General features: G+C 39.4%; 1 protein-coding gene across 6 annotated transcripts in view; it reads right to left on the bottom strand.

The window, feature by feature from the left end:
- The window catches only part of TENM2 (teneurin transmembrane protein 2), a 662,844-nt gene extending 653,732 nt beyond the window's left edge, over positions 1–9,112 (bottom strand). For 5 of the 6 annotated variants that reach the window (XM_059174241.1, XM_059174242.1, XM_059174243.1 and 2 more), the window contains exon 1: positions 8,989–9,112. In XM_059174241.1, coding sequence (XP_059030224.1) covers positions 8,989–9,034 — 46 coding nt within the window. In that variant the 5' untranslated portion in view covers positions 9,035–9,112. The remainder of the gene's footprint in view (positions 1–8,988) is intronic. The other variant, XM_059174245.1, reaches the window with a different exon arrangement.
- Between the last annotated feature and the right edge of the window lie 5,050 nt (positions 9,113–14,162).

The raw sequence follows: 14,162 nt of genomic DNA, 5'->3' as shown, positions 1-14,162 counted from the left end.
CTTAAAACAAATAGATTAGATTCATTTCAGGAACAAGAATGACATGACTTTTTTGTTAACACTGATTAATGATTTTAGTTCTTAATGTCATTAGTAGACTATTATCATTTTGCCATTTGAAAAATGGTCCCTAGGATCTCAAAGTCTCATCTAGATGTGAATGTTTGCCCATTTCTTATATTCTACTGACCTCTAGAGACTATATGTGCATGTCTATAAATCACATACAATATGTGGTTATAAACACATAGAGCATATACATCATAAATGCCATAAAGACTGAGAATAAAGGGATCTTAACTGCATAAGCCCATTTCACTGTAGAAAAATATGCACATATTATTTGCATACATTTTCAAACAAGACCCTTAGGTGTACATGTGTAATAATAAGCATGTAGATAGCATTTTCCCTGTGTCCTCACTTGTATAGGACTCATCGAAAAGTGAATTTCAAACAAACTAACCCTATCTTTGCTTTGTGTCTTGCCAACAGTAAGGAGTAATACAGAATTCAGGCACACTGGTCAGGCTTTTCCATAAAGCCAAACTTCTTTCTAGTTGAGACTAGATCACTTTATGTGAGGATATTCTTCCCCCAAATCACACTTACTGTATTTCTTTTCCAGGCTTCTTCCTGACCAAGGCACAAAGGATGTCAAATTTAGACGTACCTAGTGAGAGCTCAGATGGCTTGGTTAGCCTTGAATTTTTTTTCCTCTGTGTTTCCAATTGTTAAACATAGTCCCGAGTGAAACATTCAACATTAAAATAATTTCTAATTGAGGACTAGATCATGAACTCCTTAAGAGTTATGTCTGGTTCGCCTTGGCATCCCTGCTACCTAGCACAATGAATGTCAGGTTGTGGGAAATGAACAAGGTTAGTTGGAGAAAATGCATTATCTTACCAGGCATATAGTTGCACTGTTTCTTACTAGAATATACCCTTCTCCCTCTACCTCTGAATGTTGATGTAGTAGATAAAGATATTGATATATGTACTGATACAGAGACAGAGATAGATAGAAGTTTGGACATATATAGGGAGAGGAAACATATATGTATGCATGTATGTATAGATACATATGCCCATAAATGTGCACAAATAAAAAAATGATGAGGGACCTCCTATACATACAGAACTCATGACTAGATTTATCAATTGTTTTTCTAGTAGTCATTGAAGTTTTCTGTTCTCTGTACTGCATACTGAGTGCTGCAATTTAAATTCTCATTTAAAATATGGGTGGTGGGCGCCTGGGTGGCTCAGTGGGTTAAGCCGCTGCCTTCGGCTCAGGTCATGATCTCAGGGTCCTGGGATCGAGTCCCGCATGGGGCTCTCTGCTCAGCAGGGAGCCTGCTTCCCTCTCTCTCTCTCTCTGCCTGCCTCTCCATCTACTTGTGATTTCTCTCTGTCAAATAAATAAATAAAATCTTTAAAAAAAATAATAAAATAAAATAAAATATGGGTGGAAAAAAATAAAATAGGGGTAGGAATCTATGGCCATTACACTACAACGTCAACCACACCTTGGCATTTAAAAACCCCAATTCTAATATAGTCAATTTTAATCTAGTGTTAATATTTTTAGTATCAAGACAGTTGTAACATTTTTTGCCCTTCATTATATTTGTGTTAACTCTATTACATGGCATGTATCTTATTACTTACATTATGTTAACATAATAGATTTAGAAACAGAAACATCTTATGAAGTTAGATTAGGCACCTTATGGAGCAACCAATTATTTACAGACATGTTTGTCAAATAAGGATAGTATGAGACAGAGTCAATTATTTGCCAAGACATTGTTGCAAAGTGGCAGATATGACCACAAGGTTTTTAAAACGTCCAAGCTACAACTGATGTATACACAAAGGAGAGGAAATCAAATTTGGATTCTGTAGCAGTTTTCAGTAGGTAGAATCCTGCGCCCTGTTCTGTAAACTTGGAAAGTGGCTGGGAATGCCAAACTCTCTGGAAAAGCCAGCTACACTTCCAGTACCACTTTCACCATTTCAGCCTAGTTCTGGTATCTAAGAGGCTTTAAAGTCTTTAAAGTCCTCTGGGACTTTGAAGACCTCCAAGGGGGCAAATTCTAAATATAAATAGTTTATCAAGGACAGACTGGCAGTGAGCTGATGATGGAAAAGGGCTAGAAATGGTGTTGGAGATTAGCTCAGTGGGGTTTGGGCACCAATAATCCATGTTTGCACTTACTACTAGAGGAAAATGCTAGTCAGAACCCTGACAACCTGCACAAGGTACACTGGCTTGCCCTAAGTGGCCTGATAAAGTGCCAGCTAGGTACAATATCCAACTAGTTAATTCAAAATGATAGTTGGTCTGGATGGCAGGTGAGGGGGGAAGATATAAACCAGAACAATGAAACCAATTACTTGACATCATTCAGGGAGGTTGGTTTACTTTTTGCCTCTTACAATGACGGTAAAATATTGATATATGAACACCTACAGTAAATATGTAAGTAGAAAGAGGGGCACCAAAATTGAAATTTAGTCAGTGAATAGTTTCAAATTTTAGTGAATTTAAATTTTAATGAATAGCTTTAAAAATCTAGCCACTCAGACTTTTTACATAATTAGGTCTTCTGAAAGATAATTTACTGGTTTGGATTTTGCTGCTCAAATATGCCCTTCCCTACCATTAGCAGAGGTGCCAATGATTAGAGAAATGATTCACGTCAGGTAGTTAGAGAAAAGACACGGGAGTCAGAGAAGAAATCTGGATAATCCCCATGCTGGAAATTCAAACCCTGGAGAATCAGGACTGTACTATATATGCAATTATGATTCTGTCCAGTTAAGAGAAATTTGTAATCCATTCAGTTTCAAGCCTATGAAGTCACATTTTTCAAAAACTTGTATTTCGGCCTCCAATGGCTTAAAAAGTTCTCCTTTCTAGATTGTCTCCAATTACAGAAATCCTTCCCAAGTACAAGGCTGCAGAAGTATATTAAACCTGTAGGATACCATGTAGCTGGCTGTTTTACAGAGCTTTACAGCACACGCAATCCCGATGCATGATGTCATACTACTGAAGCTATTCACGACAATCTGATAACACTATTTGTCCAACTCACAAATGTTGTCCTATATATGCCAGGGAGGGAGGGAATTGTTTTTGATAGGAAGTTCAGAATAGTAAGCAAAGGGAGGTATAAGTAAATCTATATTAACTTTAAGAATCCCTCCCCCGACCCTAACACACACACAAAGATTTCATGGGTAGACAGACTCAGGACTGCTACAGATTCAACAGATTTCAGGTCTATGCAGCAATAATGGAATTACTGCAATGACCACAGATGTGTGAGTCAGGAAAAGGTTTGGCCACAGCTGTCTGTCAGAAGAACTGAAGTCAACGGTGATAACACAGTTCAAGTGCAAGGCTCAACTTCGGTACTGCATCAAAATGTGGTTGATGCCTAGCAAATAATAGTTAATAATAGAGTTGTAAATTTCCATTGTATTAATTTGCATCCCTCCAGTGAACATAATGGTGTGTATGTTATAGATTCATGAGGACCGATTTTTCCAGGGTTTTCAGAACTCTTTGAAAACCCACAGAAGCAAAGACAGTCAAATGAGGCAGGCTGGAGGAAACAGGGGAGGAAAAAAAAACCCCACCTACATTCAAGGTATGAAACAATAATTTCTAAGCCTTTGGGATCTATTTTTTTCCCTTGCATTGTAATGCAGTCAAGTGCAAGAGTGATGCCTTTTGTGTTTGATAATGTCAAGTGTGAATGTCATGGGCAGCCCCCATTTCTGATGGTATTAAAATGGTGGGAAGATAAAAAGCTTAGAGAAGTAAATGGAACAAATTAGATTAAAGTGGTTGGAGGACAAGGCAAGGCAATCATCTATAGCTTGGTTCCAAGGTGATGTTGGTAACCCTGTTCACCTAAATAGTCTCTGGTTAAATCAATTTCTGAGAAAAAGGGTGGCACTCCACTTACTTAACTATGCTAATAATTATTTCTGCTCCTTCTCATTATGAAGTCTATTGCGTGCAAGAAAACATCTTAAATGTTAACATATAAACTTTCATTATACAGTTTGGGAGTCTCCACAGCTTAGTCAGTCAAATACACTATACATCTAAGAGTTCAAGGTAAGTTAGTCAAGGTTTATAGAAAGTAGCTGACAGATGGGCAATTCAGAGAGGTAATTAATTTCAACAAATACAGCATATATGTTCTCAGAGAGATGAAAACCCTTAAAGGATCATAAAAATCCATCCTAAACAATGTCAGAAAACAGGAAATGAACATAACATTAATTGATTATATCCAAATAGTATGCAGAGAATATCACACCTTCTAAATTACAGGTCTCATCTCTGACAAATGGTGAAGGTTTTTTCTTGTGAAAACAAATGCATAGACACAAAATCCCTGCCTAATGAGGCCATGACATCTACAGTACATACAAGAAATTGCAATAATTATAATAGGAAGGTGTTTCTCAGAGTCATTCTCCCTCCCCTTGACAGTGTTTCTCAACCTTACCACCTAGGTCTAGGCTAATGCAATAGATTAGCCCCTGGTTTCTGGCCTCTAGACAAGGGGTTCTCACTGTTTTTTCACCAACATACTGACAGAGTAAGGCATTATCCCACTAGTAACAATAGCTCTCTCAAGTCCACAACATAATAGAAGAGCAGATGGCCCTAGATAGGTATTACAGTGTCTGTCTGGTGGGCAGGGGGATGGTATGGACCCACTATTCCACTCCTTCCCCATTCTCTTTCCAAAGGAACCCTTCCAGAAGATTCCAGATCTCATCTTTTCAGTGGCTCTTGAATACCTTGACCTGCCACTCAAGGCTCTCAATCATATTGGCATCACCCATTCTTGCTGGTATTACATCCCATATGACCCCTCACTCTGCTCATCAAGATGATTTTGTATCTTCACCTTTCACTCCTAACTTAAAAGCTTCCACCCTCAGGATCTCCTTAACCTGCAGTGACCTTTTCTGTTCTGTTCTGTTCTCTTAAGGAAGGTATTAGAACTGGGTACATTTTAACCCACTAGGCAGTTCTCCAGGCATGGTTCCCATCCTTTGTCCTTCCTAAGGTTCTCATAGAGAAGAAAGACATTTGCTGTTGTTGTGTGAGGTATCATTTGGTACATTTAAGTCAGGGTGTTTGGGGCATAGTCAGTGCTCAAGAGCTATAATGAAAACAGAGAATACCAAAAGTGAAAAGCAAACACACCGGAAAGAGAAACTAAAATCTCCTATCAAATTGTAAAGGTTTTCTTAAAGACAGAAAAAAAAACAAAACAAAACTACTATAGGTCAAGCACAAAAATGTATTGGAATCAGAGCAAAAAAAAAAAAAAAAAAAAAAAAAAAGGACCATTCTTACCCACTGGACTTATAGTGCTAATTACAAAATAGGAGTAGTGGACACGCATGTCTTCTAAAGATAAGCTTTTTTTCTCCCAGAAAAGAGAAACGGATGGGTGCTAAATCAAAACAACCTCTGGAGCATTCTATACCTCAGGAATGAAACCTGACAAAGAAGGGCTTCAATGAAGAGGGGAAAATCCACCAAAAAAGAGCTCAGACTGGTGAAGGTAAGAAAAACCGAAAGCTCTACCACATAGCTTGTACCCTTGTCCTATGTGAATGTGCTTTTGTAATATCCAAGGCCCCCATGCGCTGGGGGAAAAAAAATACATACACTTCTCTTTGACAATTGAAATCAGTTAATCGATCATTTCCAAAAATAAATATTCCCACAGATAGAGGTCATTGGTTGCCTGAAATTGCATCAGTTCATGTCTGGGTACTAGAATCCCAGGCTCCTCTGGGACATCTTTGTCATTTTATCAGAGTGATTACAAGCAGAGTAGTTCCAGCGTGGGTCTCCTCAGCTTGTAGTGCTGATGCTTGCTCTCTGCATTCCTATTTTCTCCATCAAGCTTCGTGGCTTTTGCTTTGGAAATCTGGCACTTAATATCCAATGTTAATTACATTTCCTAGTCTGAGGAAAATCCTATTGGGCTAATTTTTCAAAATCATATAATGAAAGAACTTCAGTGACAAACCATGTAGGTTTTCGATTGTTTTTTTTACGGATAGATCTATTAAGCACTTAATATTCAGTGGGAAAACAGTCTCAGAGCAATGAAATTCTATTACTTTAGAGGTTGCATGCTTTTAATTTCTTAATATTTCATTACATGTTGGCAACTGGTGCATATTTTTATAATGCGTTTGATCATTACTCTTCTCAGAGTATTCTATTTCAGTTCTTCCTCTGACATCATATTTGCATGTTAAAGGGTTTTAGCATTCAGGGATGAAATGTTCTGAATAGTAATGTGCTGTTAACTTGATTTTTTAAAAACGGAAAACAGCAAACAGACATTATATATAGGGACTAAAGAGAACAATCCCATCATTTTAAAATCTAACTCAAGTTTTAATAGCTTTCTATAGAACATCATAAAAGGTAATGATTCAATGTAATTCATTAATTAGCAGATTATGCAAAATGCTATCAGCGGAGTTTGGGGAGAAGGATCTTTTCTGTTGGCTTTTATAAGTCTACTGCATTTCTTTTTTTCCTGTAAAAAAAAAAAAAAATCTTTTCTTTGCTCTCCAGCAACATCTACTGGAAAAGCCAGAAAAATGCTATTTATATGAATCAGATAGTTTGAGTAAGGATAGTTTTGGTTACCATCTGCTTAAAAAGTGCATGCTGCACTATCACCCAGTTTTACAACCGAATTATTTCTGCCCACATTAGCTCTACTGAGCCGTCTAGGAGAAGGGCAGAAGGGCAGTGGTTCGCTGACACAGAGAGCCAAGCAGCAACTTCGAATTTATCATCTCCTCACCTTGAAGAAGTCATTTTCATAAACAAAATTAAAACACACATGCGATGCAGACAACCTCTTTCTCCTGGCCCATCTTCTCAACACTTGTCACTTCTTTAGGAAACAACCATCATTATCAGCGGCAGCCTAACACTGGGGAGTTGGGTGAAGCGAGAGTCAGAGAAAAGATTTTATGAGAGAAAGCAATGTCGAGACACGGACTGAATCTGAGAGGAACTACTTCGAGATTCTGCAAAGTTTCTTAAGTTGAAGAAAGAAAACTGCAGGTGATGTGATTTTAAAAACTCACTAGGGTACCACCAGCATGACTCCATCAACATGCTATCGCAGTTCCTTCTGCCTCTGTCCACATCTTTCTCTGCTCTTTTCACCATGATGGAGATATGAAGTTGCCCCACACCTGTCTGAAGGGGTCTTCCGTCAGAACTTCCGCTGGCTATCTCTCCATGATGAAGTCTGATGAGACCCCACTCCCCAAAATTCAGCAGCTCCTCACGTACACTCATAAAATTGGATTCACGTGCCGCACCCACAGAATGCCAGGAGAGGGTCTGGCAAACACAAGGTATGGTAGAGCAAGTCCAGTTTGGAAAGTCGGGAAGAAAAAAAAAAAATCTTATCATGAAATAAATACATAAAATATCCTCTCGTTCATGGTTGTTGGACTCAACGGTGCCAAACAGTACAGCAGCTCTTTCCAGGACCAAACCTTGTGGAGGCATTAAAGTCACCTTTCTATATCTCATTCCAGAGAAGCATTCTTTCAACAGAATTTTGTACTTTTAATATTCAGATTTTTCCATCCCCCCAAAATTACCTAAAAATTACTTCCAACATTTTAGGTAACATCCTAGATAACAAACCTGGATACAATTTGGATTTCTGATATCCTTAAATAAAAACTCTGGTTAATTAGTTAGGGTTTGGTTTTTTTTTCTTTTTCTTTTTTTCTTTTCTTTGTGTTTTTGCTTTGTTTTGTTTTGTTTTTGTTGTTGTTTTTTGTTTTGCATCCCCAAATCTCAGTTCATTCATGCCAGCAATATATTTTAGCAGCAGAGGCAGTGAACACAAAACCAACGAAGACCGAGGTTAAAAACAAATTATCAAAACCTTAAAACAACAGCAGCAGCAATAAAAATCAGGCACCGGGAGACCACAGTATATTGCATTTTGTGTTTGTTCAATGTTAAAATAGATGTGAGCCTTTTAAGCTTCATCCCAAAGCTCTTTAAAGGAGAAATGCCATCAAATATAATCCACAACTCTCATTCATAGCGTACAAAAGGGATAGCTTCCTAAAAGCCACCTACGGCGAACATCCACATGCATTCTATATTTAGGGTCCTAATGCAAAGTTCCAACTTGAGCCTGATAATTAGCCCCCTTCATTATTGAGCTGCTCAAAGCCAGGAAGGCTTACCAAACAGCACCTCCAGAGTTAACTCCCTTCTCAAACTGTCGTAATTCAGTTATCCTAATTATTTACTGGATCCCTTTCTAAAACATGCCCTAACCTGATGTTTTAACTTCATATTTCATTTGGGACAACACTCAATCTCCATTTATGAAACATCCACCTGATACCGGTTACGGACCTCCAGCTTCACTGACAAGATCCACACCAAACACACCCCAGCAACTAGACTTAAATAAACTCTACCCTTGCTTAAACCTCTAGTGAAAAATTATTATAACACATCAGAAGTTCAGTTAGAAGAAAAATTCCAAATGCCAGCTCTCTCCCAGGCTTTAAGTCCCAGAGTTCAAAAACAGGATCGATTGGATTATTATTTTTCTCCGTTAGCTGTTTAGAATTTAACATAATGCAAAGTGCTATTCGGATCAAAATCATCTTTCTCATCTCTCTCCTTAAATAAAACGGAGGAGAAATCATTCAGTATAAATGCATTTACTATACAAATCTATTTTCAATTGAATTTGCTGCATGCTCTAATTCATCAAAATTAATACAGGTACTTTCTATGTTAAACAAAAGGAAGCCGACTGAAAAATCGGCTTCTGCTGCGGATGCCTTTCTCAATTACAAAACGGTGAAAACAGAGTTTTAACTAAGCCACTCAGTCAAACCCTCCGATGGGCGCTCTTACCTGTCTCAGCTGAAGGCTTCCTTCCCTTGTTAGCAGCGTGCAACATCTCTAGCTCGCCCCAATCCTCACCACCGGTCTCCAATTACACCGCTAAATCCACCCCCCTGCCTTTTTTTTTTTTTTTTTTCCCTCTCTCTCTCTCCCTTTTCTTTCTTTCTTTCTTTCTTTTTTTTTTTTAGTTTTCCCTAGCAAGAAAATGCTTATTGAAAGTGATTAGTTTTTGTTGTCCCTTTTAAGTCCCTCCTGCGGGAAGGAACAGGGGAGCAATGTGACGCCACCTTTTAATCTTTTGTAAGAGTGAAAAGGCAGAAAAGGAACGCTCGATCAAACTGAGCTGCACACATGACTAAAACTCGCAGGAGAGGCTGCCGCTGCCTGGCGAAAGCACCGCTAGGCTTGAGTGTAAGAACAGAGAAGAGGAGAGAGTCAATGGAATGTGACAACGTATGTGCATCAAAGGCAGGAGGAGAGAGAGAACAATGAGCGAGGGAAAAGACAGTGAGGAGAGAGGGAGAGAGGGAAAGAAGGGAGAGAGAGGGAGAGAAGGAGAGAGAGACACAGAGAGAGAGAGAGACAGACAGAGGGGGGGAGAGAGGGGAGAACACGGAGAAAAGATAGAGCGGGTTTCAGGCAAAGGATTCTGAGAATAAAGCCACAGTGCAGTGTCTGGCAGCTTCTGTTTTTATCTCAGCGAGCATGATACACTGCCTCTCTCATTTAGAAACACATTCGTGTATCTTCCAGGTTTGAAAACTGAGATAATCGCAATGTGTCTCTGGTTTTGTCTGATTGGCATTTAACTGTGCGGTGTACCTGTGATTTTTTAGGATGCATTTATGTGCAATTTATTTCGCATATTTATTTATGTAGGCAAAAATGAAAGCTGCTAATTTCTATGGCAATTTGCAACGTAGTTTTACTGGCAGATGGAACTCTACTTATCATAACTGCTGACAAACTGCCATGGGTAAACAAAAGAAGAAACAAATGCTTCGTCTTGATAATTGTCTTTAAGAGAAGAAGCCCACACCAAAATATTAGTACTTGCAAAACCTCGGTTTCCGGGTTAAAGTTTGAAAGGCGGCTTCTCTCTCTTAGTTTTTATTAATAAGGGCAAAATAAAACAGAGCACAAGATGTTTGAAGGAAAGGTGGGGGAAAAGAAGCTATTAGGAAAGTGAAAACCTAAATTCTTTCTGGTTTCCCTCCAAATGTGACAACAGGCTTGCCTTCTTGAGTCCTGGAACCGAGTTTTTGAGTCACTATTTCCATAGACTTTTGCTGCATCCTTCTGCCTCCCTGTACCATTTTAAAGTAGGTTCCATTTTAAAAATAAAGTCGAAAAATGATTTCCTAAATCAAATTGTTTCAAATGGTGTTTTACCAGCTTTGTTCCATTTCTACTCATCTTCTGCCACATGGGGGCTAGGATTACACAGTTAAATTCCCTAAGTGACCTCTCTTCTAAGGATGTAAATTACCGATTCCAAGGTCAAGTGTTTGGTATAAGTTAAGTTATTGGTGAAAATAATTGCTGGCTTTCCATGGTAACCTGAACTAACGTGGTAGTAATCCAGCAGGAAGAGGAGACACCCAAGCTTTCGACTGGCCATATTTTTGAAATTAAGCAATTCTAATAATGGAAAATAAGTCCCATGTGTCCTACTTACAGCAGTTATTCTTCCGGAAAAAATAAAAGTAAAAACTCAGTCATTTCACGTCAACTATTGCGCATCCCACCAGTACAGCCATGGACCCGAGGCTTCTTGCGTTGTGGAGATCCCGTGTCAGCGGCCAGATACAGAGTGAGAACCAACCGGTCCAGGAAAAAGACCTCCGCCCTGGTCACAGCACTCTATCCCAAGAGGGACTGACTGCTTGCTCATATGAAACTCGAAGTGTTATAATTTTTGTGGTTTGCCAATCAGAGGATATGTTTTCAGCTTGGACCCAAATAAAGAAGTTCACAGTCCCCCACCCTCCCTCCTTGCACTGTGATCAAGATGAAACCCTCCTTATCATTAAGGCAGAGCAGAGAATGGAGAACACACAGGGGCTGAGCAGAAGGCAGCTGGCCAGAGAACAGAGAATGCTCAGATGTAGAAGAGGAAGGAAGCTGCAGGGCCAGCGAGTAGCGAGGGAAGTGTGCCCTGATAAATCCGAAATTCTCTGCAGACATTTCACAGAGTGTATTGGAAGCAGCCTCCTTTAAATGACATTATTGATACAGGTTCTATAGTTAAAATTAACTTTATACAAGGGAGTAAGTAGACTGAGAATTTTCTGCCAATAAAAATAAAGACTCTCTTACAAGAATACAACTGTTTCAGGGCAATAAAAGCAGGGAGGGGCCTGGGGCTTATTGACCAGGATCAGCGAGACATTAGTCGAGGAAACATAAAAACAAATCAAGGTGATAAAAAGATTTTTTTAAAAAGCTATAAATGGCTGTCAGTGTTGTTGCTTATTTTTACCGCTTCCTAGTGAGGAGGTAGGTACCCTGAGTGGACATCACTTGTAGTTTGATATACGTGATTTATTCTTCAGATCTCTTCCGTGAAGAGGGCTGTGCAGGGCGCCAAAGGTGGCCCCAATCATGTAACATTTCTTAATGGAATGTGACTTTTTACAAGACATTTCTCTGTGGGACAGCTTTATGTTCATGTGTTTATATTGTGGAGTATGTGGTGGTTGAGGGCTGTTTTGGGAACCAGGCTGCCTGGGATTGAATCCCCAGCTCTACACCACCTTGCTGTGTGACCTTGACCAAGTTATTTTGCTTTTCTGTGGCTCTTTTATCTTCAAGTGGGTGTCCTGATGATACCTGCCTCACAGGGCTGTCATTAGGAAAAAATATTGCATGTGCTGTTGTGAGTTCTAGCACACAGCGAGCACTTCATACATATTACCCCCTATTACAAAATCCTCCCAAGGGATTTTTTTATTTTTAATAGCTAAGATAGACAATAGCCGACTCACAAAGACTTCCTCCCCCTCGATCTTCCCTGTAAATTCTAGTTAGTCAAACTGTTTTCTGGGTCCTCCTGCTTGGATAATACACTTAACAACCTCAACAAGTTGGACAAGGAAACTCATGACCCCGCTTCTCAAAGCAAGCGGTAGTTCTTCCATTTCCTCACCGGCGTGAGGAGCGGAAGTCTAACAGTCACCCAGAGCGCTTTCTTTCCATCCTTTCTCATCATTCAATCATCAGGAACTCTCAAATACCACCCACCCAACCCATCTCTTAAAGTTGTTATTTCCTTTCTAGACTTGTAGGATATTTTCAGTCTGGGCACTTTGGCCTGGACCGTAGCAATCACCCTTTAATGCAGCACTTCCCCAGGCGTCCCCATCCTGAGACACATGGAAGCTGATGAAACGCAGCACTCACTCTCCTCTGGGGACACTCCTAGGGTCCTGCCAAAGACCGAACTAAATTGTGACACCTGAGCCTTTCCCTCTTGCAAGAAAGCACTTGGAATTTAAGTAAAGGAGGGCGACGTTATTCTAGGAATGACCTTGAATCTGCTCTCATGGAGAAAGCAGCTAATCTTCGGCGAACCAATACTTGACTATTAGTACTTTGTTAGTGGTGACACTTCTCCCAACTGTCATGACACGGCTATTGAAAATGACCATTTTGAGAGGTTTTCTTTTCTTCTCCAATTTATCCTTCGCAAGCCAGAATAACCTTCTTAAAATGCCACTCTGACTGACATCCATTCCCAATACTTATTGATTGGGCAATTGAAAGTCTGTTTTATTTCATTATCTTAGGTATCAGCTTAAAACCCATCAAAGGTTAAAAAAATGATAGGGAAAGCCATTACCATCTGAAGAAACAAAGAGCAGGCAGCAAACACTGTAGGGGAAACAACCCTAGAGGTGGAGCAGGCTGATCCTAAAACGATTGTGTTGCTTTCCTGGCCATTGTAATATTTGTAATGACGGGCCTTTTCGGATTTGTAATTTGTGACTTCTTTCATTCTAAATGAATATTAGTATTTACAAGAAAAAAAAAAATCACCCAAGGTTCACAATTCCTTAGAGAACAAAGTGCAGATGTTTTCCCCCTCATATTACAGTAACTTCTGCATTTTGACACCAACCCCTCCACCTCCTCCGGGGAATCTGGGGGCTCCTCTAGCTGGATCTCACCGGCCCTCCCAGAGCCTCAGGCGCATTCCTTGCTCTTTTTAGAATAGTCCCTTCTCCTTCATCAGAACACATTTAACTCTTTATCCATCTCTTTACCCACGCTCAGCGCTCAGGACAAATTACCTGTCAGCCCCAAAGACTTGCTTGGCCTCCTGAAGTTTACAATGGTGAAATTGCTTTAATCAAAGTAGCTACTCAAATGCTCCAGGAAAGACGGTATGGGTAAGTAGAAGCTCTGCTTTAAGTTGTTCCTAAGGCTAACTCCTAACCCTGAAAATTTGCTTCCTAGTTGTGGGACATCGATGAGGTCCCTTCCCTTGTTCGCCTTCTCTCTCCTCATCTGAAAAATACTGCGATGACTTAACTTAATTAGCTATGAATGTAAAGCAATTAGCATAATAGCTAGTATACAGCCAGCACCTACACAATAAAAAATATTCTGTAATAATAAAAAAGAATATTTAGGAATAACATAAATGCTTATTAAACGACCAAGATTTATTCATTGCCTCTAATTTCTGAATGTCATGACAACACACCAAATGGCTGCTATTAGAACCATTTTGGGGAGGAAGAAATTGAGGTTTAGCAGAATTAATTTAGCCAACGTCACACAAGGAACAAATGGCAGAGCCAGGATATAGACCCTAGTCTTTCAACCTCCTAGCTGCTTTTATCCACCTGATCATTTACAACTTAGCCTATATTGTATCTGGTTTATTACCTGGATTTTCAGGTTTATGCCCTATTTTTCCAATTACATTACAGACTAAAAGAAAGCAATATTCATGTTTAAAGCATCTCCGTATCTTTAGTATCTCCCGTAAGTCTTTAAACAAAGTAGCTTGCCTACGCGGTATATGTTTGTTGACTGCTTGATCATCTGTGCTCATGGGGATTAAAGTTTTTAACCATATTTAAATTCAGTGACTCTGTTGTTTGAGGAAATGGTATCATCATCCTTTCTATGAAAAAATTCATAATTATACAAAATAATAGAAAAGATAAACATTA

The sequence above is a fragment of the Mustela lutreola genome, chromosome 5 (assembly GCF_030435805.1).
Source record: "Mustela lutreola isolate mMusLut2 chromosome 5, mMusLut2.pri, whole genome shotgun sequence".
Classification (NCBI taxonomy): Eukaryota; Metazoa; Chordata; class Mammalia; order Carnivora; family Mustelidae; genus Mustela; species Mustela lutreola.
The sequence above is the reverse complement of the archived record's forward strand: the minus strand, read 5'-3'. Positions and strand labels throughout refer to the sequence as shown.